This window comes from Marmota monax, unplaced genomic scaffold, assembly GCF_021218885.2.
Source record: "Marmota monax isolate L192 unplaced genomic scaffold, Marmota_monax_Labrador192_F-V1.1 WCK01_AAM20220418_F8-fsc00142, whole genome shotgun sequence".
Classification (NCBI taxonomy): Eukaryota; Metazoa; Chordata; class Mammalia; order Rodentia; family Sciuridae; genus Marmota; species Marmota monax.
In genome coordinates, this window is record NW_026692025.1 from 2,404,770 (window position 1) to 2,431,347 (window position 26,578).

The following is a 26,578-nucleotide window of genomic DNA, read 5'->3' on the forward strand; positions in this document are numbered from 1 at the left end:
TGGAACGCCCTAAACCCAATTATCCTAAACCGGGAACACCCTAATCCGCCCTGGTCCTTGAGCAAGGTCACCTACATGTAATGTCACAGCAAAATGGGGTAGCTGGCAAGGAAATTGTCATACCTACTTGGCTAATGGCTCCCAGCATTATATTACTATTTTGATATCTGGGAGTGGGTGGGGGGAGGCATCTGGGGCATTTGTATTGGATTGTTTTACATTTACAAGTGAACATGGTGAGGATTGCATCTCCATGATGTGGGATCAACCTGGCCAGGAATGAGATATTTCTTCCCACTCTTTCAAGTCCATTTTGAGGACTTTTAAAAGTGTTTCATGAGGCCTGGAGCTGTGGCACATGCCTGTAATCCTAGCGGCTTCAGAGGCTGAGGCAGGAGGATTGCAAGTTCAAAGCCAGCCTCAGCAAAAGTGAGGCGCTAAGCAACTCAGTGAGACCCTGTCTCTAAATCAAGTACAAAATAGGGATGAGGATGTGGCTCAGTGGTTGTGTGCCCCTGAGTTCCATCCCTGGTACCCTTCCCGCCAAAAAAAAAGTGTTTCATGATCTCTCAAAATATCTTCATTTTATTAGTAATATCTCTTCTGTTGATCTCATAAATGAGATTTGCTTTGCCTTTTTATTGTGTTTTCGAAGTGCTTGCGTATGGTGTCTCTCTCTGTGTGTGTGTGTGTGTGTGTGTGTGTGTGTGTGTGTATGTTGTTGAAGTTTGCATGCTTATTTTATATCCTGGAAAATTTCAAGATCCTTTTCATGTTTCAGTTGGTTCCACACCTGATTTGGAATAGTACTCCAGGTACACTATGGTGTCCTCTACAACTAGAGTTCCTTGTACTTCCCTTCAAATCCTTTCACTGTCAATTGCTTTGTCTCACTAATTGCATGGGCTAAGACCTCCAAGACAGTGTTTAAAAAGTCACGCACACGTTGGGCGTTTTTGCCTTCCTCTTTATTAGTAATGCCTATCCACCACACTTTTTGGACAAGGTTCAATTTAGGTTTTCGTCTTCAAGTCTTGTGAAACATTTTTCAGCATCTCTGTAGGTAATCTGAATTTCCCCACTTCCATCTACTAATATGACAATTTAAAAGGTTTCCTAATACGTGAACCCTGTGATCCCAGAATCAATCTTACCTGGCAGTGGTATAGTATAGTGTCATTGTGATTTTGGATTCGGCTTGATAATATTTTATTATTATATTGCTGCACTAAAGTTGGCAAATGATGTCGACCGGTCTTTAGTGCTGCTGCCATTATCGGGCTTGGGCAATTTTGTTCTTCCCTTGCCTGAGAGAGTCAATGTTTTACTTCATTTTCTAGGCTCCAAGCCAAACCATCCGTGTTGACCCACTTGGCACCAAAGGTTTGGCCAGAATTCCCTGGGGAACAATGCATGCCTTGTGGTCTCCTGTGGGTTATGCCTTCATACTTCTCCTCCTTCTGTGGAAACTGTCTTTTTCAAAACCTTTTTGTCCGTGTTGGAGTCAGTGAGAGCCAAGTGTGTTTCCCCAAGACATTATATATTTCATTTGGTTCTGCCAAGTTTTCTGCATAAAGTTACGTAAAGTGGTCGCCTGGATCTTAGAGTTTCTTCTCGCTTGCTTTGTGTTTCTCCTGTGTGCCCTGTGTCTGTTTCAGGTGATAGATTGTGATCAATCTATCAGCTGTAAAAATATGCTTTCACTCTGTTCCTTTGAATAAATTAGCACCTACTCTAGGTCTTTCAGTGATTTACAAAGAGAATCTTGATTTAACGATTTAATCTTGTGTTTTTGGTTATTTTCTCTGTCACCTGCCTGCATTAATGTTATTTCCACCTCAATGGTTAGGTTTCCATCTAGCTCTGTAGGTGGGAATTTCATTTATTTATTTATTTTCATGTTTCCATTTTCACGCATATGAGTATTCATAGTCGTGCATTTTTCTCTGATCACTGCTTATATACATATATACATATATGCATAGATGAGTGTGTGTTTGTATAGATATAGATAGATAGATAGACAGATAGATAGATAGATAGATGATAGGTATATCAGGGTTTCTGACAAGGAGGCTCTTTATAATAACTTATCAGTTACTACTATGTGATTTCCTGTCTTGTCTCCACTTTCACACAATACAGCCTCAGTGGAGAGCCTTTATGAGTTCTGGAGCGGGGGCAGGGGGACTTTGGCTTCTTCATGCCACCCAGCACTATTGCACTGGGCTCAGAGAGTGTCCTTTGGATCTGTCTCCTTTCCTGCACTTGCTGATATTTCCTTTGAGACCTGCTCTATGATAAGCTTTGTAACTCTTCCTGGTGTGCTTGGGAAGGCGTATTTGCTAGGATCATGTGTTAGATTCCGCACCTTCTCTCATTCTACCTTGTCACATGTGCCATTTTAAGCACTATGCCACAGGTTCTTTTTGGCCATTGAACTTGTTGTGGCAGACTGTGTTTTCTACAGATGGCCGCAGCACCTTGGCCTCTCCCTGTGATGTGACTTTGGTACTTTTTCCATCAAGCAGTGGAGGCCTCCTGTCCTCCTACTGAACTCGGGTGGCCTCTGCCACACGAGGATGCTATGGGCGTGAAGAGACTAGGTCATGGAAATGCCCTGAAATCACTCCTTGCTCCTTGAGGCCACTCAAACTGGGAACCCACCCACCATGCTTGGAGGAAGCCTTGTGGTCTCCTGTGGGTTATGCCTTCATATTTCAAGAAACCCATGGGGAGAATCAGAGAGGCCCTGGCCCTGGCTCATGAGCTTCCAGCCCATAACCCCTCTCCACTTCCAGCCATGGAAGCCAGCTCCCTTGAATATGGATCCTCCAGCCCCAAGTGGAGCAACCCCAGGCAAGGGACATCAGGTGCAACAGGGGTGATGCATCCCTGCCTGGCCCTGAGAAACACAAATCATGGTTTTTGTTTGAAGCCAGCTCTCCAGCAGGGTCTTCCTCGACACCCCCTTAGCCAGAGCTCCTTTCCCCGACAGGAGAGCCTCATGCCAGCTGCCAGCTCTCCCTTTGCTCTCTTACCTGCTCAATCCCCACCTCATCCTCTGCCAATTTCCCTCCTTCCTGGCAGCGCACCTGGTTCTTCTCCTTCCAGTCTGACTGTCTGTCTTGTGTGAATGACTTGACTCTCTTACTTCTCCTGCAGCCTCGACTTACCCCTGCTCCAGAGAAACTCAGAGCCTCCTTAGAAGGTTCGGAAGGGGCAAGACCACGCAGAACTAATTTTTTGTGCTTTTACAATGATCTTTAGAAGCCTCAGAGGCATAATTTGCAAACTGGTTCTCCTAGGAAGCCCTCTCTAGCAGCAGAGTCACCCACCACTTGTCCTCCTGTATCTGCTCACTGTGCCCTTCGGGGCAGTCTTCTCACACCTTCGCATGCCCTCTGGCCTCTCGCTTCATTGATGGCCTCATGTAAAATGACCTGATGCTGCATGCCACTCAATCCATGACTCCTGGGAGGCACCTGGAGCAGCTCCCCTTCCACATCCCTCCTGCATGCATCTTGCCCTGGGAGCACAAAGTCCAATCCTTGCAGCCTGCAAAGTCCCATGAGCATCCTACAGTCATTGGCCAGCCTATCAGGTCACCTGCTCCCCAGGACCATTTTCCTTTACCTCCATCCATGATCCCCACCCATCTGCTTAGATTTGAGGTCTGCCATTTCTGTCAGTCTGTTCTGGAAGCACACTTCCTGTGCTTTCTGTACATTTGCCGGGCATAATCTTATTTCTGTAAAAACCCAAAATGCTCCTCCTCTTTGCCAGCCTCTTCCTCAGTACTCATGGTGGAAATTGCCTACTGTGGCACTGTCTCACCATCTTGAATTTATGATTTCTAGCCTCAGGTTGGCATCCAAAGAGTTCCCTGATGTCCCATTTCCATCTGTTGGATTCTTTCTCCCTCCCAAGTGCCTCTTCAAGCCCTTTCCACTATACTCATTCTTGGCACCTCCTCTCACACCACCTGGTCATGCTCGGCATTGGACACCTCCCCATTTCTCTGACCCAATATTTCAGGCAGAATCCCCCCAAACTCCCAGCATCAAACCTACAAGCCACCTGCATCCGTATCCAGTGTGTTCCTCCATTAGGGAAGGCGCATGTCCTCCCCCCTGTGCTCCAGCTTGCATGGCCTCCTTTCTTCCAGGAACCTCATATTTTCCATCATCTCTCTCTGTCCTCTATCTTCAGCATCTCTAAGCACCCCATCCCTCCCATCCACCTTTGCACAGAGTCAAATCTCCTCTTCCTTACAAGCCTGGGCCTCACCCTCAACCCGAGCCATCCCACCACCGTCTTCCACTTAGGGTCAATGCTCTAGGAAGAATCATCTATGCCCAGGGCTTCCATTTTCTCACCTCCCACATTGCTCTTTAACACACTGTAAGCTGGTGTGGCTCCCACATCTCTTTCCATGAGGGCTCTAGGTCTGTTGACCCAAGGGCCTTGGTGGGACTGTATCAAAAGGACATTATCTGGACCTCATCTCACTTGATTGGCAGCAGCAGTCAACACTGTTCTCTCTCTCTCTCCTCTCTCTCTCTCTCTCTCTCTCTCTCCTCTGCCCCCCTTGCTATTCTATAATTGTTTTGTCCTGTGATTCTCTTCATTCTGGCCACTTCTCAGTACCCTTGCTAGTTCTACCTCCTCCAAGAGGCCTTTACATGATGGGGTTTCCTGGGACTTGATTTTCCTCAGATCGCTTCTAGTTTACACTCTATCTCTGCAGGCGCTTTCCTGTATGCCCAAGGCTATAATTAGCATTTATAATAGAGAATCACAAGCACAGTTTGTGGACCAACTTGGATCACGGTCATGGGATAGATGGCTGTTGAAATTCAGATTCCTTGGTTCTATCCAAAGCCTACCTAGTTTACCCTGTGGCTGGGGACGTAAAATCTGCATTTGAAATCACTCCTCTGGGTGTTCTCATACCAGGCACCTTGGACCCAGTTACTGACTGGCAGTCCTCAAATGTGAGGCTGACATTAACAAGGGCGGCTCCATATCTCCCTCTGGTGGCTTCTTAACACCATTGGTTTTCTTTTGGAGGCTACTGTCCATCCACTTATGGAAACCATTAGGCATGTGGAACCAAGAGCAAGGGATGCGAAACCAGAGTCTGTTCTGGGAACAAGCAAGAATACATGGGGGGGGGGCGGGGGGACTGGAGTTATGGCTCACTGGTAGAGTACTCGCCTGGCTCATGGGGGGGGGGGCACTGCATTAGATCCTCAGTACCACATAAAAATAAATAAATAAAATAAAGGTATTGTGTCCATCTACAACTAAAAAATATATTTTAAAGAAAGAGTAAATTGAATCATCCTGTGACTTTGTGGCACCACCACAAGCTGCTCTGTGTCAAAAGGTTGAGGGACAATTAAATTGGCACCCTTCCATTCCCGACCCGGGTGCCAGAACACAGGGCCACGCCCCTCTATGGATCCTCACACCAAGGTCCTAAAGTCTCACAGGGGTGCCAGCATGTGTCATGAATTGCCAAAGTTATGCCTCCAGGGGGCGCCTGATCAAGAGCCTTCAGTTTTCCACTAATAGCTCATCGTGGGACACACTAGGGAAACTTATGTTCTACCCCCAACACTTTATTCTCATTCTGGAAATAATGAAGCTTCACAGTAAAATGTTACAAAAATCTGTTCTTCAAAGGCAGTGCAATTCGCCCATCGTTCCACAGTTTAGAAGCAGTGTGCCATGTGTTGGGTGAGCAATGACGGATGGGAACAACCCTGTGCTGTCCTGAGCTACCAATGTAGCTGTGTCCTGCTCTGACTGGGTAGAGTTTCCTACTCTGGTCCTCGCTGAAGATTCTCTATGCTTCCCCTTCTATGGGCGTGGCAAACACGTGCAAAAGATTCACCTCCCACCACCTTGGCATGTTACTCCTGAAGAGAGTATATGGAATAAGAAGGTATGAGGGGATTTCTTCATGGGCCCTAAGAGAGGATGATCTAGGACAATTTATTACAGATGTGCCCAGATTTCAGGACTGGACTCAGTGCCGAGTCTCAGAAGAGCACACTCTACCAAATACCACTCCATGCTCAGCATTGCCTCTTTGCTCCTCTGCTTACCTGGATGTGGGACCAAACACTCACTTGCTCTTTTAGAAGACCGTGGTGTGGACATCTGTGAAGGCTGTTTGACAGCCCAAATGCCACATGCTTTGTTTTCCCAGCAGTAGCCTCAGAACTCGAGGGGAGGGTGGGGCTTTGGGGTGACTATCTCAGTAGATGGAGAACTGAGGTTGGCTCCTGAAGCACTAGGAGGAGTTCTCGGCAGCAAAAACGAGGGAAGTCATCATGGTCCAAGCGTCTGCGAGGTAGAGGGGTATGGAAGAGGCGCTCAGTCTCAGGAGCTGTCAGGGCAATGCAAACGAAACCTCAGTCAACCCAGGTACCCACCCCCCACTCCACCCCTTCTGGATACCTCTTGGGAAAAGGAAAATGAGAACTGTTGCTGAGACTGACAAGATGTGGCCAGCCTCAGGCACTGCCTGTGGGAATTTCAAATGGCACAGTTACAGTGGAAAACAGTTTTGGGGTCCCTCAAGCTATTAAACATAGGATTACGATGACACAGTACTTGCATTCTGTGATGGTGTGGATGTGAGGTGTCTCTTCAAACCTCCCGTGTTCACGCAGAAGGCGGAACAATTGGATGGTGAGAGCTGCAGCCCCAACCGGTCCGTCCTAGTTTGAAAGGACTGTCTGGGTCTCTGTAGACAGGTGGGGTGTGGCTGGAGGAGGGGGTCACCTGGAAAGGTTGTTCTTCCCTGTACCCCTTCCCAATCCTCTCACCCTGCTTCCTGGCCACCACAAGGCCAGCAGCTTTCCTCTGCCACTGCCCTTCCACCCTGGTGTTCTGTATCACCTCTGGCCCAGACCAAGGGAGTCGGTCGACTCTGGACTGAGACCTCTGAAACTGTGAGCCAAAATAAACTTTCTCTCCTATGATTGTTCTCATCACATCGATTGGTCACAGTGAAAAATGTTGACAAACACTCACTCCTGGTGCATGACACCCAAGGTGAAAGAGGCACTCAAGGACATACAGGTAACTGAATGTTCACTGGTGCTTCCAAAGGAAGCATCCCAAGTGTCACCTCGGCGTGGCAGGATCGTCAACACGTGGTCTATCCCACAACACAAGGTTGGGCAGCCTTCGAGAGGAGTGAAGTCTGGATGCACGTTCTAACTTGGATGGACCTGGAAATGATTTCAAAGGAAATGAGCCAGACACCAAAGGTCACATCGTGTCTAAGCCCATTGAAATGTACAGAGAGGCAGGCCCCAAAATTAGTGTTGGAAACCTGAGTTGTCTTAGAAAGCAGGTTCATGGTGGCAGCAGTTTACAGGGAGGTGGGAGTGAGGAGCCCACACTCTGTGGGTGCTGGTTTTCCCTGGGGACCAATGAAAACCTCGTGTAGGTGCCGAGATGGGCTGAGTTCACAACACGGTGAATTGACTTCATGCCATTGAAGGACGTCCTTCACGGGCTTAATTTCAGGTTCAGTTGAATTTCACTTGGATAAGCAACTTTTAATTAGAAAAGCACAACAGTTATTAGACTAAGTCTCAAAACCTTGAAGTATTCTGAAAAGGCTTAAGCAACGAATTCCTAAATATTTCCATTGAACCTTCCCATGAAGCCCGTTTATTCTCACTAATAAACATGGCTTAAAAAATAAATCTGCTTTTGAGGGGAAAACACATACTGAAACGTGCAGCATTGTTTCTCGTGCTTGCCAGCCTCGCGCCCACCCGAGTGGAGTTCAGAAGGGCTGGATTTCTCCAGCTGCTTCTTCATTGCTCTGAGGGGAAGCACGCACCAGTCCCAGTAGGGCCAGGGACCACTGCCTAGGGCTTGCAAAATCACCACTGGGGAACTGCTGCAGACCTTTTTTCCTCTGTCCTCAACCCTTCCAGAGTAGACACACTTACAGTTCTTTCGGACAAGTGGAGACAAGGGATCGGAGATGTTAGGGCACAAGGTGCACATCCCACAGCTGAGAAGTGGCAGAGCTGGGAGGCCCACCCACGTCCTTGTTTGAGAACGTCCCTCTGAGTTGAAGACATGCATCACGAATGCACCCCGCTCTCTGCCCTCCCTGGGGAAGTAAAGAGGCCCGATGGTAGGTCTTGAGATCTGGCCCCCTTTCCTCCACAGGAGGAGGAACCCTTCATTCAGTCAGTGCACAGGCACAAATGGCAGTCCTCCTGTGGCTGACATATGGAATCCAATGCTTTGTCTTGGTCTATAGAGGCCCACCCCCCACACCCGCCACAGGGCACCCCAGTCTGATCAGTGTGATGCTGGGCAGGGGCTGTCTGCCACCTCATGGTACAGGGCTGACTGTGGGCGCCACCCTGCCACTCAGTGTTCAGGGATCTCCTGCTGAGGGCTCGGAGGCAGTCACCATGGGGGTCTTCACACCAAGGGAAGGGGCACGCCCTGCCCATCAGAACTGTGTCCTCCTTCCTGAGGACTCCCCACAGCAGGGACGCCTCTAGACAAAATCGGTGGAAGAACCTTATCAGACGGCAGCTCTCTGTCTCTGGTCTCTGATGTGAATGGCTGATGGGAAGTGGGTGCTGTGTCCGCGGTGCCCTGTGGTGTAGGAAGTATGTGCCCAGCACACCCCAAGCAACTGTGAGGTTCATCCTCACCTCCCTACCATCCCAGGTCACAGGCACGCTGTGCAATCACTCTCGTCACAGCATCCTTTGTGTGCTGAGCACCCCATCAGCATGCTGGGGTCCATGCACACCCAGGGTCCTGTGGTCCCGTCACCACCTAAGTTTCGGCTTCACCTTCCTCTGGGCTGAAGTGCTTTGCTTCACAATGTTTCTCTCTCAAAGGTCATTTTACAGTGACCAGGTGTCCTCGATCCCCGCTGCACAAATGGACCTGACCTCATGTGGTCTGGCGGGTGTGTCTCAGGGGAGAACAGAACGTCTTTTGCTTCACTCTCCTCCCCCCAAAACCCATTCTGGGAAAACTCCCTGCCCGCCAAGCCCATCCCACGGAGGGTGTAGTCCCGTGTCCAGTGCTTCACTCATTCATTAATCTGCTGGTGCCTTCCTCCATTCATTCCCTGGATTGGGTGGGTGTGACCGAATGAGATGGAGATCAACACTCTGCCTCTGAGGGTGTATTAGTACTTCCTGGTTTCCATAGTAAACTAACGTCAAGGAGAGCATTTTGATGACATTCTGGTTTCTGTGACAACCGGGGCAAGCCATTCCTTCCTGGCGGCAGACACATTTCACGAGGATATTTACAGACTGGAGAGATGGGATAACTGTAGAAACCTCAACACTAGTAGGTGTCTGCTATCAACGTGAGTGAGTGCAGGAGTGTGTGTGTGTATGTGTGTGTGTTCACACGCGCGCGTTGAGTGTTGGGAGCCTGTGTGTCCTTTAATCGCACATTAAGGGCTCTCATCCCTTCTGTTTGTTAGGGAGGCTGGCGGCTCCCGACGAAAGGCGGGCTGGGGAGACTGAGTAAAGTGTCATCATGTCCCTAGATGACACCTATTGTGTGAGGGCTTTGTCTTCTGAGTCACTGAAAGCGGAGATCCCCTTGTATTTTATGAACGGCCACCTCCGTTTCACGATTGTCGCGTGCACCCTTTACCGTGTAACTTTGCTCTTCTTACAACTCCTTGTCATAGAAACCTATTTCGTGTAGGGAGGTTGGGAGAGAGACACTTGAGGGCAGCGGGTGATGAGACAGGCGGCTGGCGAGTGGGACTGGAAGATCACACCGTGTAGCCTAGGTGGTAATACTGTGCTCATCCTGGGTGCTGACACACACACGCACGCCCACAAAGAAGTGTCTTCTCTCAGACACATCACCTCTTGTCACACCACTCACCGCAGTTAGGTGGATTAAGCCTGAAGCAGTAAGTACTACTCGAGCACCTTCGCAAAGGGTCTGAGTTTGTTCGGTGCCTGTGAGGAAGCGCATGCCGGGGAAGAGGTGTTGTCTGTGCTCATCGTGTGGCTACAGAAAAGCCTAGGCTTTACAGGATAGCTGGATGGGGTCTTTCCCAAGACCTGTGTGTTTGGAAGGAGCAGGATTTAGGTACAGGACAAGGAAGCCTCTCACTTTACCCAAGGCGCTGCTCTTGATTCTGAATCTGGGACTCTGCCAGCCCTGCTCGAACCTCAGTCAATCAGTCAGTCCTCATCAAGATCTCTCTGTCTCCCTGCATGTCCATCTCCCTATGCCTCTGCCCTAGCTACCCACCGATCATCTTTCCTTCTGTCTATCTGCCCGTCCATCCATCCATCTGCCTGCCTACCTACCTACCTGTCAGTCTCTCTAGAGGGAGAGAAAACTGCTGTTTTCCCAGCTGTGCCAAGTGAGAACAGAAATCCACACGCAAAGGCTGTATGCAAGCCCTCCATAGCAGGTGTTTGGGCAACGGGCCAAAGCACGTGCTGAGAGGAGCACTTAATTAGGTGACCAAACACATGCGTCTTCTCATTGCCTCTCTGAAGGAGGCACTGCTGCTGTGACCAGAAAAATACGAGTAAGACATGTTTTGATTGCCTGCTCAAGGTCCTCTGTTAAAGTGTATGGTACCTGAGAACATGTAGCCAAATGGGGATGCTGAACAATATTGAAATGGGCTGGGAAGCGCTTAAAGCGTCTTGAATCCTTTTAGAAATAAGCCTTTTCAGTGGAAAAACATTTGTGGGTCCAGCCCGTGGCCTCATTTGTCAGCAGAAGGCATTGCTTTCCTGGATGACTGAATTACGGATGCTTCGCCTATTGCTTACTTTGTCATTTTAAACATGAGTTCCCCTGTATGTTTCCAATGTAAGGAACTAAGTGGACCTGAAAATAGTATCTATGCTGGAAGCAGAAACATTTTGGGGAACGGGAATGTGGAGAGGCAGTGAGCACCCATTGTACGCGTGTGAACATGCGACCCAGGCATCTTGCGTCTCTAACATCAAGGGATCTGAGTGTGCATGTGGCGGTGTGTGGCATGTGCCCCAGCGGCTGCATGTTGGGGTGCGGTCCGGCTTCAGAAGGGTGCACAGTCATGCTTGTTGTGTGGGCTGGGCTGGCAGGTCAGTTGAGGAGAGACAGAAGGTCTGGAGTCCCCTGTTACTCCTTGTCCCTCTTATCCTGTGTCCTCAGGTGCTCCAAGGTCTCCTACTCTGAGTTTGCTTAATCAGGGGTCCCCCAACCTGTGCAATCAGACACCCTCACCCAGGAGAGGTTTCGCAGCGGTTACTCCAAAGAAGGTCTAGCTCTTCCTTCTTAGATGTTTCTTGTTACGTCTACCCTAAGTGCTGCTCCCTGATTCTGAATCTGGGACTCTGCCAGCCCTCTTGTACATCAGTCAATCATCAGTCCTCATCAAGACCTCTCTATCTCCCTCCATATCTACCCAAAGATGTGCACGTGTGCCTTTACTTTAGCAACCCCTTTTTGCATAAGAAAACATATAATTTTGTTTTTGTGGGGTTTTTGGAAGTGTAAGGTGTTGTGATGTACTTGTGAAAACTGGGTGGCCCTCGAAGAGGCATGATACTCGCCCTCCAGTAGCCTGGACTTATTAAAAGGACTGCCCTTGTGAACCATAAAGACATATAAGAATACAGCAGTATCGGTCCATACCGGTGAAATCTGGAAGGAGAGGAAAGAGGATGTGTATTGAAGAAGAGACAAATAATAAAGTGTGAGGAAAATGGATTCTAGGACCCAGACGTATGTTTGGTCACATTACCTCCAGGATAACAAATAGTACAAAACACCACATAAGTGTTACAGAGAGGTCACATCCGTGCACTACTTCACACACTGTATGCAACATGTTTTAAAAGGAGCTATGTAGAATTTGCCAGAGAATGAAATCTTACAGAAGCACGTGAAGACTCAATTACACACAAGGTGCGTGTGGATAACACTCATCATGACATGAGGCTGGGCCGTAGCTCTGTGGTAGAGCATTTGCCTTGCATGTGTGAGGCACTGGATTTGATCCTCAGCACCGCATACAAATAAACGAATACAAAATTCGTCATGACAATGACAGCAATTTTCCCTCAATGTCATCTATAATATTTTATTTATTTATTTTTCTTTTTAGATACACATAACAGTATATTTTGACTTAGACATGTGCAGTATAACTGATTCTAACTAGGATCTCATCCTTGTGGTTGTACGTGATGTGGAGATTCACTGATCATGTATTCATATATGAACATAGGAATGTATTCTACTGTCTTTCCCATTCCTATCCCCCTCCCTTCTCTTCATTCCCCTTTGTCTAATCCAATGAACTTTTATTCTCCATCCCCCTCCTCTTGTTGTGTGTGGGCATCCGCATATCAGAGAGAACCTGTGGCCTTTGGTTTTGGGGGACTGGCTTATTTCGCTTAGCATGATAGCCTCCAGACCCATCACTTTACCAGCAAATGCCAAATTTTCTTTCTTCCTGATGGCTCAGTGATGTTCCGTGGTGTATATACACCACATTTTCTTTATCCGTTCATCTGTTGAAGGGCACCTCGGTTGGTTCTATAGCTTAACTATTGTGAATTCACCTCCTAACCTTGCTGTGGCTGTGTCCCCTTAGTATGCTGATGTGAAGTCCTTCCAGATAACTAGGTCAAATGGTGCTTCCGTTCCAGGTTTTCTAAGGAATCTCCATGATGCTTTCTAGAGTGGTTGCACCAATTTGCAGTCCCACCAGCAATGTATGAGTGAACCTTTTCCCCACATCCTAGCCAACATTTATTGTTACTTGTGTTCTTGATAATCGCCATTCTGACTGGAGTGAGATGGAATCTCAGTGTAGTTTTAAGTCGCATTTCTCTAACTGTTAGAGATGTTGATCATTTTTTTTTTTCATATATCTGTTGACTTTTTGTATTTCTTCATCTGTGAAGTGCCTGTTCAATTCCTTTGCCCATTTATTGATTGGGTTATTGGTTTCTTGGGTGTTAAATTTTTGAGTTCTTTATATATCGTGGAGATTAATGCTCTGAGTGCTCAGTCTGAGGTGCCAATGGCAAAGATTTCCTCTCATTATGTAGGCTCCCTCTTCATTGTTTCCTTTGCTGAGAAGAAGCAATTTAGTTTGGTAATGTCACACTTATTGATTCTTGATTTTACTTCTTGTGCTTCAGGCGTCTTGTTACAGAAGTCGGTTCCTAAGCCCACATGATGGAGAGTTGGAGTAGATGCGGGGTCTCTGGTCTGATGTCTAGGTCCTTGATTCTCTTTGAGTTGAGTTTTTTGGCAGGGTGAGATAGGGGTTAAAGTTCATTCATGGGTTTCCAGTTTTCCCAGCACCATTTGTTTGAAGTAATCCATTCATGGTGAAAAATGGAAATGAGGAATAAAACACGTTTGTGCAATGGATAGAACTAGAGGGTTTCCACTGCGTATTTGGGGGTGGAAGAGTAAGAAGAGAAGGATCATGGGAACGATTTCATGGGCTGCCCTACACTTTTCAGTAAGGTTGGAAGTTTCTGTGGTTGAAGTTTGGCATTTACGACAGTGATGCTGGAAAATGGCCCTTCACAAGAAGATGCGTGTCATAATGCTCCTATGATCGGAACTCTGGTTCCACACACCTGTGTGTGAGCGTGTGCCTGAATGTGCAGGTAATATGTTGGAAGCACACAGGTCCTTCCACTAAGAGTGAGTGGCTTGGAAGGTTCTCTCTGATCTGCAGATGGTAACACACATTAAGTTGGGGGGGTGGCGGGGAAGAGTAAAAGTACTTTGGATTAGACAAAGGGGAATGAAGGGGAGGGACGGCGTGGGAAGGGAAAGTCAGTAGAAGGAATCAACATAACTTTCCTTTGTTCACATATGAACACAGGACCAGTGTGGCTCCATATTACATACAACCACAACAATGGGAAGCCATATTCCATGTGTGTATGATATGTCAACATACATTGTACTGCCATGTATACCCAAACAGAACAAATAATAAATTAAAAAAAAAAAAAAAAACAAAACGCGAGTGAGTGGCTGCTGCATGCTAACCCTTGGCAGACCTTCCTGTGCATTTCACGTTCTCAGTAAGCCTGGTTAATGTGTTCTAGAGTGAGACAAACCCCATTTTTTGATTCACACACCCTCCAGCACCCAGACTGATAATAGGAAATCCATGTGGCCAAGGCACATGAGGTCCTGAAAGGTGTAGTTCCTACTCTCCTGCAAGAGAAGCGATCACATTATACTGAGAGGCAGAAGGTGGATATGTTCTGAAATGCAAGAGATGCAAGAAAATAAATGTGACATCTGCATTATGGGTGGCATTAGGACATGGCTTCTGCTGCAGAAGTCATGCATTCCAGAGATGGGGAAGGTAGTCACACACAGTCGGCTTATTTTCCTACCTGTTTTGGGTTTTCCAGATTAGCATCACAGGGCAACAGGTCGTGGCCATCTGCATTTGGGTGCCCTGGAGTCCCTGGAGGAAGAGTGCAGTTTGGAGGAACGGAGCAGAGTGAAGGTTCTGCAGGTGAGGAGTTGCAGCAGCAGATGTGGGACTGGACCTTCATGACCCTGGGTAAGCCTCTCCCACAGCCCCCTGTTGCGCCCTGCTGTTCAGACCCTTGTTTTCACGGTAAGAATCACAGATTTGGTATTGGAAGACAGAAGATGTAAACCACGAGACAGCAGTTCAGGCCACAGCGGGAGACCAGTGCCTGAACCAGTGTGTTCTTCCTCACCCCGCCAGGCAGGAAGAATCAGCAGGAGGACCTTCACAAACCCCTGGGTCCCACGTGCAAGCTCTTGAACGTGACATTGCACAAACACCTCCTGCAGGAGGGCAGGGCGGCACAAACCCCTCAGAAAAGAAGAAAATCCGAGGCATTCTCCAGGGGAGAAGCCCCAGGAGCCAAAAAGGCACAGAATGTACAGTTCGAGAAAGGGTCCCCTGGCATGACACCCACTTCCTCGTGTGCTTGCTCTTTGAGCTGCACAATCCTTACAGTTAGGACAAGATGTTGGATTTGCCTTGTTATGGAGCCCCCCTGACACCTCCAGGGTTTTGTCTGTTTTTCCCCAAGTACTTTCCATTTATAAACCCTTCTGTGAAGGACGCACTCTCTGTGTTTCCTTCTTTCATCCCTCAACAATCTCATAGAGCAGGGTGCTTCTACTTGCACGAGAGGAATTTTCTCTTTTGACACTTTTCTGCTTTTCCTTTTGTGAACTCCAGGTTGCTCCTGTATCACCCACAAAAGCAAGCAGTCAGCCCAGCACCTCAGGGAGACTCGGGCGGGAAGAGAACCACCACTCAAGCTGCCAGCCCTTGGCAGTCCCTGAGGACTGCACGTGGCCTTAGGACAGAACTGCGTTAGCAGTGGTTTTGACAGCCAGGCGTCCTGCCCTCCTCCAATCACCTCCTGACCCCCAACTCCAACTGCAATGGACACCCAGTATGTCCTATGCAGTTGGAAAGGCCGCTTGTGGCCAGCCAAGGTTTTGTCCAGATCTTGGACTTTGCCAAAATATAAGAGGAGAAGGGTGCTTTCTCTCCAAGTCCAGATCCTCTCTGAAGACCAAAAATTGAGAGTGAAGGGCAAAGACGCAAGGGCCCTGAACAAGTTGGAAATCGAAGCCCTGGCCACCTCAGCCCGGGCATGGTCCAGGGCCACTGTGCCATCGGGGGAGAAAAGAAGGTACAGAAGAGCCCTTAGAGTGGCGCTGGAGATTCTGACTGAGAAAGCCCACTTGGATCAAGGAAGAAAACCCGAGGAGCCAGGGACCCCTAAGGTGCCTGCAGAGGTACTCCAAAAGCCAGCCAGCTGGCGACCTCGCAGAAAGTATCAGGGGCGCAAAGGGCACTTCTGGACTAAGAAAAGGGGACAACGGGGATCCCTGTGCGTGCATTCAGAGAAGGAGAACGACCTGCATGGCGAGAACTCCCAGGTGCACACAGCCATCCGCCTGTCTCCAGCTGAAAAGCAAGCAGAGGCATCACAAGGCGCCCACGAGCGTCCAGATTTCCTGCCTCCTTGTGGAGGTGACCTCCAGGAAGAGGGGGCAGAAGAAGCAGGCCCCTTCGCACGTTCCCCCACCGCGGGGGAGGATGCCTGTGCTAAAGACGAAAAGCCAGCTTGGTCGCCTCCAGCAAGACTCTTTGCAGCTGTGCCCAAAGCTGAGCACCAAGAGGCGGGGGACACCTGCCCAGAGACCCCGGCTACTTCCCAGGAGAGCACTGCCTTCGCAGAGAATGCAGAGGGCCCAGGCGAGGGTGCCTTGGAAGGGATGGCAGCATCCTCCACCTGCTCCACCCCGAGCCTGCATCGCTCCCTCGGTTTCGCCCACAGGAAAAGGAAGCTCGAGGCGCCAGACCCCAAGAAAGGACTGCGGGGGCGCCCACGCCCTGTGCGCTCCCAGACGATGAGGGACGCCAGGGCCAGCACCATAAGGGCTGGCGATCGACCAGCACGAGGAGCCGCAGCAGGGCCTTCGGCACGCGAGCCCTGCCCTATCAAAAGAGGGACGATGGTCTGGTTCAAGTTTCAGGATCATCCGTTTTGGCCGGCAGTGGTCAAGAGCGTGTGCAAAACCCAGAAGACGGCCCGGGTGCTGTTGATTGAGGCGAACCTGCGCGGGGAACGCAGTGGCATTCGGGTCCCTCTGCACAGGCTGAAGCACCTGGATTGTGAGGAGAAGGAGAAACTCCTGAAGAGAGCCAGCAAGGCGTACCGGCAGAGTGTGAACTGGTGCTTGTCGCTCATTGCCCACTACCGAGAGCGGGTCGGTCGGGGCTCTTTCGTGGGCTCCTTCCTGGACTACTACGCGGCCGACGCCAGCTACCCCATGCGCAAAGCCATCCAAGACGGGGACCTGAACGTCAATTTTCCAAAGGTGAATTATGCCGACCTGGAAGATTCCGAGGAGGAGACCTCGGTGGGCGTGGGCGGCAAGAGGCCCTGCAAGAAGCTGCTCCCCGACCGCATGAAGGCCGCTTGGGACCGAGCCAACCAGAAGCTGGTGGACTTCATCGTGAAGAAGAAGGGGGTCGACCACCATCTGCTGGACATCGTGAAGGGCAGGAAGCAGTCCCGGTGGCTGACGTCCTTTCTGAGTGAAAACCGGTACGTGTTCTGCATCGAGACGTACCTGGAGGACGAGGATCAGCTGGACGTCGTCGTCAAGCATCTGCAAGAGATCTACGAGCAAGCGGACAAGGCCTTGCTCGCTCTCATCAGAGATGACAAAGTGAGATTTCTTGTGGAAGTCCTGCTGCCAGAAGCGATCATTTGTTCAATCGCTGCGCTGGATGAACTCGACTACAAGGGAGCAGAAGAGAAGTACCTGCGAGGGCCACCCGTGCATCCACGGGAGAAGGAACTGTTTGACAAAGACATCTTGAAGCAGATGAGGAAGACATCCAGGAGAGGCAGAAAGGTGGTCAGGTCTCTTCCCCAGCCCTGTACCTCCGCAGGGGCCTCCTCCTCTCCCCAACCCATCAGGCCGCCCATCTGTGTGAAAGGAGGCGCCTCACCCCCTCCCTAGGCAGTCCCATATGCTTTGCACCTTCGAGACTTTTGGAAGGTGCACTCTTCATGGTGGATCCATCTCTCCCCTTGGTGGATGCCACCTTCAGCCACATTTCTTGTCCCCAAACCCCTCACCCGCTATTTGGCTCAAATACTGCAACACCCTTTGGGAGACAGAGCTGCTCATATGTTGCTAGAGGAACATTGCACTGTTTCTCACGACACTCCTTCCCTTCCCACTTGATATTTTCATACAAGACACACACCAGCAAAGGCCCGGCCTTCAGCTATCTAGCAACCCTAACCTGGGAAACCTCATGCGTGTGTTCATACAAACATCCCCTGGATTTTTCATGCGTCCAGGGACATATGGATACACATATGCCTTGGGCTCCTTCTTGACCTCATCCCCGAACTTTCCCTGCTACACCTTTTTGCTTCTTGAACAATAGCCTTGGAGTCAAAACCAATGACAGAGATGCTTTCTCCTGTGATACCATCACCTTCTGATACTTCTCCAAAAGCCATTCTGGAAGTCCAGCCGAGCACAGAGTTGCTGGATCACCAGCCCACCGTCCTCTGGGCATGGGTGAAATCCTGGCACCCAAGGGCCCTTTTGTCCTGTGGGATCTTGCCTAGGAGCATCGACTTGGTGCATTCGTGAAATTCCGCCTCTGGGAGCAGGGAGTGGCCCTTCTTCACAGGCTGAAGAGCAGCGGCTTCCTGAAGCACACAGGCCACAGGCCCCCTCCCATCACTGGCAGCGACTGGATCCTCCTCACATGGCCATCGAGTCCCAGGTTGACCACTTCACAGGCCAGCCACTCCATGGAGTGGATGGGAGAGGAGCCCATCCACAGAGGATGAGTTACAGGACAGCAAGCATTTGCTCTGGATCCCACAGGCCCTCACACAGAGACATTTGTCTCAAGGTGTATCCCCCGACTTCTTCACGGGCCAGCAGGCTCCCACCGCAGAAACGCAGACTGGGTCAGTCTTTCCAGGCAGCTGGCACAGTGCCAGTACCGGGGCTGCCAAGTTGCAAATGGAAGATAGAAACAGCCTCTGCTCGGCCCTACCTGGCCATCGTCCAAATGTAATTAAACACACACCCTCAAATGATGCGTGCAAAACCCACGGATTCTCCTACTAACTTGAAGCAAAACGTCTTTCTGAGAATACACGTAAGAAAAACCAGTTTACTTTGAAAACTTGATTGAATGAAGCATTGAGGGTTGAGGGGATCCTGAGCGGGTGGGTAGCTGTTGGAGGAAGTCCCTTGTTCTCGTGTGTTCCCATGGCAGGTGCTTTTCTCGACCTTGCAAGGTAGCTCTCTGGATTCACAATCCAACTGTTGTGTCTTTCCCCTTGGACTCCTGCTCCATCACGCTTGAAATTGCACCACGGCTCAGGTGGAGCATCCAAGAAAGCGTATAAGCACACTCACCACGAAATAATATCATGGAAAGTATCATGGTGGCTGTTGTCATTTTGAAGGCTCATTGTGAGTTCCCTGCTCATTCCAAATAAATATTCATGTTTGTGGTTGACGTTGTGTAACTTTACATGTGGCCTTCCAAATGGTATGGGTGTCAGGCCTGACCTACCTCTCTTTGGACTCTGCCTGACAGAGAGCAGCCTCCTGGGGCCCCCTGAAGCCCTCATGGTCCTGGGAATCATTTTCAACAGACTGTAGGCCTCGGCGCTCTGTGCAGACCCCATTCACCCAGACAGTGCCCTCTAGCTTCTCCACCACCCTGTGTCTGTCTCTCAGCTGTCTGCTGGGGCCATGTTAGCATCTGGGTTCTACTCTTTTCCTTACTGCCTCATTCATTCATTCATTCCTTCATTTTTCATCAGGAGAGCAAGTGAGCTGTGGCTTAAGGCTCTGCTCTGAAGATAAACTCCAGGTGCCCTAGAAAGGGATGGGAATCTTGCAACCCAGGTGACAATCGCACTTGTGAGGGAACAAGGATATGACACTTTGTCCTGTTAGTGAGAAATGTTGACCAGCCACATGGGCTGACTCCCTGCAGTTGAATCCAGATCCTGCTTCCCGCCCCCCCCCTATTTTTCAGATGGGAGGTTTCTGTTGGTTGAGGTGAAGGGAGAGAGGCTGGTCTCTTTTGCATATCATCTACAGGTGGCACCTTTATCCAGGAGAGGCGGCCATGTCTCCCATGAGCTCCTATCTTCCTCCTCTTTGAGGCAGGGTCCCTGCTGGATCTCCATCGCAGGTAGGTTTGTGTGATGCCATAGCCTCACCTGTCACCTATTGTAAACCCTATTTCCAGGAGTCCACTTCTCCTCCAGCTGTAAGGCACGCTGCTGACGACCAGGTCCTGTGCTAATGGATGTTTGGCATTGCTGCAGAGAGATGGCATGCGCTGGTGCACAGGTCTCCACCTCCACTGGGGAGCTGAAGAGGGAGGAGTAGAGCCCTGAGACCTGGAAAGCTGATGAGCACAAGAATTTGGAGCACCAGGAATCCCCAAGCTGTCACCCTAGAATCGGCAATCCCCTAATCATTGTGAACTGGGGAGTACCTTTTTTGTCTCTGTAGGCCACAAAGACCGCCTGTAAGGGAGCCACCTCAAAAGACGTTGCTTGTCTTGGGCAGCATCCATCCTGTTAACTGTCCTTGCTGCAGGACCGATGACAAGGGCAAACTCAGAATAGGTAAGATCACAGCCCATCGCAGCAGGGGAGGGAAGTACAGTTCCTGTGTGGGTGGGAGATGCCTTCTCCTCAGATGAACTGCAGGGCCTGGCTAAAACATTCTCGTGTGGAACTGGGAGAAGGCATGTGGGGGTGGATTGGGGGGATGCTAAACCAAGGCATGGTAAAGAATATCATTCAGTGGAGGCGGGGGGGACTTGTTGGCTCACAAGCACAGAGCTGTGGCAGAGTTTCTGTGACCCAGGGAGGCCTATATGCCACTTAGGTGGCACTTCAAACCTGCACAACCACAGCCAATGAATGAGATGCCAGCATAGGAATTGGCCTTAGCAATGGGGTTCAAAATTATGGATGATTTTTTATGTGAGTCTAGAGGTCCTGTCAGAGAACTCTTGTGACCTTGGAGGTCAGAGCTGCAATGACACTACCAGAACAAGGAATGTCCTGGTGTGGTTGCGCTGGTATCTTTGAGAAGCACCCTGTTGACTCTTTTCTGATAGAAAATAAAATTAGGATGAATTGTCGAAGAGTGGAAAGGTCATCCACATTCTTACAAAGTCCCAGTTCATGATAGAATAATGAAACTAATACTCAACATCTCTTGTGGGACCAAAGAGTAGTTATATAGACATCCCAATGCACAATTTACATTAATAGGTAATGTAAGAATGCTGGAGTACTACTGCCGTTTCCCCAGGGATGAATTCCTATTTCTGATTTATTTTTTTTTTAATTTTTTTTAGTTGTAGGTGGATACAATATCTTTATTTTTTTTTTTATGTGTTGCTGAGGATTGAACCCAGGACCTCACAAGTACAAGAGCTACAATCTCAGCCCCTATTTCTGATTTCTTAATGCACTGGTTATGAAAGGAATTAGTGGGACCTAGGTAAGTAGTTTATTAGATGACTATTGATATCTAGAAAATCAGATTGAATAAAGGAAGTTGAAAAACAACATTTTCAACTCTAAGTTTTTATTGCTTCTTGGAATAAGACATTGGTACTATAGGTTAAATCCTTGTACCAATATTACTAGTTATCTAGAAAGTCTTAAAAATAGAGGTTATTTTTTATGCAAATACTATGTTAACACTAAATATAATCATTGTTACCAATGTGACTATTTTACTATTTGTAATTTGAACAACTGCCTAAATATAGGTAATAGAAAAGTAGATTCTTCTCATCCAAATTCTTGGAATATTAAGTTAGTACTAGAAACAGAATCATTCAAGTAGTATTTACATTAGGATAACTAATTTTAATTAGAATCTGTTGGTGTCAGAACACTGACCTAAGTAAGAACTCTCTACCAGATCAGAGGTCACATTAGGGAGGTAGGGGGCAGAGGGATCAGCACCAGAGAAGTGTGTGGGGTTCATAGAGGTTGGATCTGTGGGTACTGGCAAGGCACACTAGTGTGATAGACAGAATGACATCCCCTGCTAGGATGTCCACATTCCCATCCCATGAACCTGTGAACATATTACCCCATGTGGTAGAAGGGATTTTTCAGTTATCATTAAGAAATTATCTTGGATTATCCATGTGGAACTATTATTATCACAAAGGTTCTTATAAGAGGAAGGTAGGGGTCAGAGTAATAGTGGGTATGATGATGGAAGTAAAGTCAGAGTGTAATTTGCAAATCCTACACCTTTGACTTAGAAGATATAAAGAGGGGCCGTGAGTCAAAAAATGCAAGTAGTCTCTGGAATCTACAAAAGGCAAGGAAATGGATTCTATCTCCAGAAAGAACACAGCTCTGCTGACACTTTGATTTTAGCCCAGCAAGATCCATGTTAAACTCTGACCTCTAAAACTGTAAGAGAATAAATTTGTGTTATTTAAGCCACTGAGCATGTGGTGACTTGTTATGACAATCCTTCAGAAGCTAATACAGCTAGTAATAGGACAGTCTAGCTAGTAAGAACAGGATGTATTCTGGAAGCTTGAGTATTCATGGTGGGCTTTCAGGGCCAGCAAAGGCTGGGAGGAGTCATAGGGCACTGACATGGAATCTGTCACTGGAGCTAACCAGGACAAGAGTCAAGAAACTGGGTTCCTATTGACCTGGATTTGAATCCAAGTTCCCTCACTTATTACTCATGTGACTTTGGCAATTTATGGTACCATTCTGAACACTGATTTCCTCGTCTATGAAATAGGAATGAGAGTACCTTCTGAGGCAGAGTCGTTAGGAAAAATAAATGGGAAAATTCCCATATGCTTGGTATAATGCCTGCATGACACATAGATGTGCCTAAGAAAATAGATCAAGATACTTTGGCTTTCAGCAGCAAAAAAGAAAAAAGCCTACTTCCCAGTGGTCCCAGAAATATGTAAGGTCTGTTATTTCACATCACGTGAGGTCTTGAGGCAGGAGCTCTGGGATTATTGTTGTGGTTGCCCTTTGAGGTCATTAGTAGCCAGGCTCTTTCTGTCTTTCAGTTTGACAACCATTAATGAGCCATGTGTGTCTTTGACTGGCTTCCTTCACAGTGAAGAGGCAACTGCTATAGTCCTTTGTAACATATAGTTGTGAGTAATGAACAAGAATTCTTCCTCTGGCCCCTCCCCTATGCCTCAAGTCTCCATGCCTAAGCCAATTGTTGGAAAGAGTGATGGGGACCTACCTTCTAAGGCTAAAGATGATCTGAGACTCCCCTAAGAACCATGGCCTTATGAAAAAGTTAGATACTTGGGCAAAATTGGAGTTCTCTGAGAAAGAAAAAGAAGAAATGTTTGGATAGTTTAGCATGTGTACTGCATATAGAAAAAATAGTAAATATTTTTCTCAGAATTAAGAAGGAAAATATGGAGCTGATTGTCTAAGAGGCATAGAGATGTTGAGTTCCCCTTTTCTTATTTTTCTTCTTGGAAATAGGGTAAGAGCTGAATGAAACAAACCCAAAGGAAAATTTACTAGGGAAACTCCTGCAGAATCAAAAGAGAGAATATTATGCACATTTTTCCCCACATGAAATATCTTTAAGGCTGCATGGGCATTGTCACAGTATGTATTCTGATGGTTGTGCAGCAGAATTGCCCTGGGACCTTTTTTAAAGTATATTTCTGAGAATGGGCCTAGCCCTGAAGATTCTAATTTGGCAGCTTGAGAATGATCCCAGGAATGTGAATTTTTATTAAGCTACTCCAAGTAAGTCTGAAGCACCAGATGAGTTGAGAAGCACTGTCACTTCTTACCAAAATTGACAGATCCAAAGGTAGAGGAACTCCTGTTCTCCTTTCTGTCATTCATTACCCTATAGGCTCTCTCAACATTGAAGTATATTGGCAAGTTCTTGAATGTTGGCATCAGTCCCATTTCCCCCAGCTCCCACCTGCAGCCCAGCACAGGCACGTCATTGGCAAACTCTTTCAGGTATCTCTTTAAATTCTGGCAATGAAAATCTGGTAGGGGGCCAAAATGAAGCATGAATTCAGAAGGAAAAACGGGAGGCATCAGGAGAGACACAGTTGGTAACATGTTATGTTGACACTTGACTATGGAGAAAATGGATTGCCTTGGACACCAAGTAAAAGAGAGATCCAACTTGACATCAATCACAGAAGAATTTATTCAAAGGGCATATTTTTAATGGATGTGAAATTTGATCTCTTTGTGTTCAAGTTAATAAGAATAAATGTGGAATAAAAGAAAGTTGGTACACCTATTTGACTATTGCTTAGATATGGAACAAATATAGCGCAATGAACTTATTACAATCCCCATTTAAGTATTAACTGACTTAAAACTTTGCCATGTAACCAAAGAATTCCACATATATTTTTTTTCTAAAATTTATCAAATGTTTAAAGTTACTAAACAATATGTAACTTTAAACATTTGAAAATTTCTAGACCAGATGACCCCACATGACCTTTTAATATTTTTCTCTTTCTCTCCCCTCTATCCAGAGTTCTCAGCATTCCTTACTGCCCCTTTCACACTACACAACCCTATCCACTGTCAGCATCACTCTAGCTGTATCCCCCCTTCTAGTGTCTGTCACTTTGGGCCTTTTCCAGAGGCCCAGAAGTAAATAATAACAATAATAATAACACATGAGATCATCATGCTATGAAAATTCCCAATTGTGTTTTATGTTAATATTTAAACAATATTTTTAATACTCAACATTTATACTTAGACCCATCTTTGATTTCAAAGCCCCAATAAGATTTAACCCTGGATTTCCTCTAAATTACAGGGGAGAAAGATAGATTTGCAATGGTGTCTTACCCTCACAGTATCCTATTCAATCCTAGGCAAAGAGGAGGACCCCAACATTTCTTAACCACATCCCAGGGTGACAAGGGATGTTAAATGTTCCTTGGTGGTGGTTCATACAAGCAACGGAATCATTGAGCACTCCCACTCATTTATAGGCTCTTTCTCCAGAGTGAATACTCTGCTGCTAAACCAAGGCTGTGGATTCACTGAAGGAATTGCAACATTCATAGGACTGTTCTGTGGAATGAGTTTTCTGATGATGCATAAGGGATGAATTCCGGCTGAAGGCCTTCTCACATTGTTTACATATATAGGGTTTGTCTCCAGTGTGTGTCCTCAGGTGCTTTGTAAGGTGTGAGCTCTGGCTGAAGGCCTTCCCACATTCTTTGCAATTGTGGGGTTTCTCTCCAGTGTAAATTCCCCGATGTTTGATAAGGTGTGCACTTCTGCTAAAGGCTTTTCCACATTCTGTGCATTCATACCGCTTCTCCCCTGTGTGTGTTCTTTGATGGTGAATGAGCCCTGAGGGGCCACTAAAGGCTTTTCCACATTCATCACATCTGTAGGGTTTCTCACCAGTATGGACAAAGAGATGCCTAGAGAGGGACGAGGTGTCTGTGAAGGCCTTGCCACATGCATCACATTTGCAGGGCCTCTCCCCAGTGTGGGTCCTGCAGTGCTGGGTCAGGTGCGTGCTTCTGTGGAGGGTCTTCCCACACTCGCCACACTCATAGGGCTTCTCCCTAGTGTGGATGAACATGTGCTGGGTCAGGTGCATGCTCTTGGTGAAGGCCTTCCCACACTCGTGGCACTTGTAGGGCTTCTCGCCCGTATGAGTCCTCAGATGCTGGTTAAGGGATGAGCTCTTGCTGAAGGCCTTCTCACACTCTGAACAGCCACAGAGCTTCTCTCCGGTGTGGATACATTGGTGGTCGATGAGAGATGAGCTCTGGGTAAATGCTTTGCCACATTCATTGCACTCATACAGCTTCTCCCCGCTGTGGATGCAAAGGTGCTCTGTCAGGTGTACACCCTGGCCAAAGGCTTTGCCACACTCTTTGCACCGGAAGGGCTTCTCTTTGGTGTGAGCTGTCTGGTGGTGGATGAGCAATGAGCTCTGGCTGAAGGCCTTCTCACACTCACTGCACTGAAAAGGCTGTTCCCCCATGTGAAACCTCAGGTGTTTGATCAGGGATGAGTTCTGGCTGAAGGCCTTCCTGCACTTGGGACAGGAGTATGGTTTCTCTCCCATGTGAATTCTCTTGTGCTGTACGAGCCCTGAGAGGCCGCTGAAGCCTTTCCCACAGTCAGGACACTTATAGGGCTTTTCTCCCCGGTGAATCAGCATGTGATGACTGAGGGAAGAGGCATCTTTAAAGGCCTTCCTGCACTCCTGGCACTCATAGGGCCTCTCTCCCGTGTGGGTCCTGCGGTGCTGGGTCAGGTGTGTGCTTCTGCGGAAAGCGTTCCCACACTTGCCACACTCATAGGGCTTCTCCCCGTTGTGGATGCACATGTGCTGGGTCAGGTGGGTGCTCTTGGTGAAGGTTTTCCCACACTCGTGGCACTCATAGGGCTTATCGCCCGTGTGGATTCTCTGGTGGTCACTGAGCGAGGAGCTCTGGCTGAAGGCCTTTCCACACTCACTACATTTAAAGGGTTTCTCTCCTGTGTGAGACTTCTGATGCTTTGTAAGTGAACAGCTCTGGCTGAAGGCCTTCCCACAGTCCTTGCATGTAAAGGGTTTGCCTCCAGTGTGACTTTCCTGAAGGCCAAACAAGGTGGAATGGTCCCGGAAGGAGTTCCCTTGTTGGGTACACTGCCAAGGTTTCTTATCCATACAGAAGCCCTGCTAAGTAATCAGGTCTAAATTTGGGCCTAGGCTCCCTACATGTGTGTCACCTGTGCCAAAACTTTTTCATGTAGGGATCCCTGGCTGTGAAACAGGAACTGATTGGAGGCTGAAGCTTCCTTGGAAATCACTGCATTCATTGGGAATGTCCTCCCTGGAATTTCTCTTGTGCATTATTGCTGTTTGTCTGGGAGATCTCTCTAAGTGGCCCTCACTCCTCCGTGCCTCATACAACATAGAGTCCCAGGGACTGTTCCCT

The 26,578-nt window shown here is 48.0% G+C and overlaps 2 protein-coding genes across 2 annotated transcripts; one reads left to right on the forward strand and one right to left on the reverse strand.

The window, feature by feature from the left end:
• Positions 1-15,465: 15,465 nt before the first annotated feature.
• On the forward strand, positions 15,466-17,565 carry LOC124098795 (PWWP domain-containing DNA repair factor 4-like). Its single transcript, XM_046453756.1, has one exon. The coding sequence runs from the start codon at positions 15,466-15,468 to the stop codon at positions 17,563-17,565; it is 2,100 nt and encodes a 699-aa protein (XP_046309712.1).
• Positions 17,566-18,110: 545 nt separating this feature from the next.
• LOC124098801 (zinc finger protein OZF-like) lies at positions 18,111-26,307 on the reverse strand. Its single transcript, XM_046453767.2, has 3 exons — positions 25,044-26,307; positions 23,496-23,644; positions 18,111-18,272 (listed from the first exon to the last, which is right to left on the reverse strand). The coding sequence occupies exons 1-3, from the start codon at positions 26,305-26,307 to the stop codon at positions 18,111-18,113; spliced, it is 1,575 nt and encodes a 524-aa protein (XP_046309723.2).
• Between the last annotated feature and the right edge of the window lie 271 nt (positions 26,308-26,578).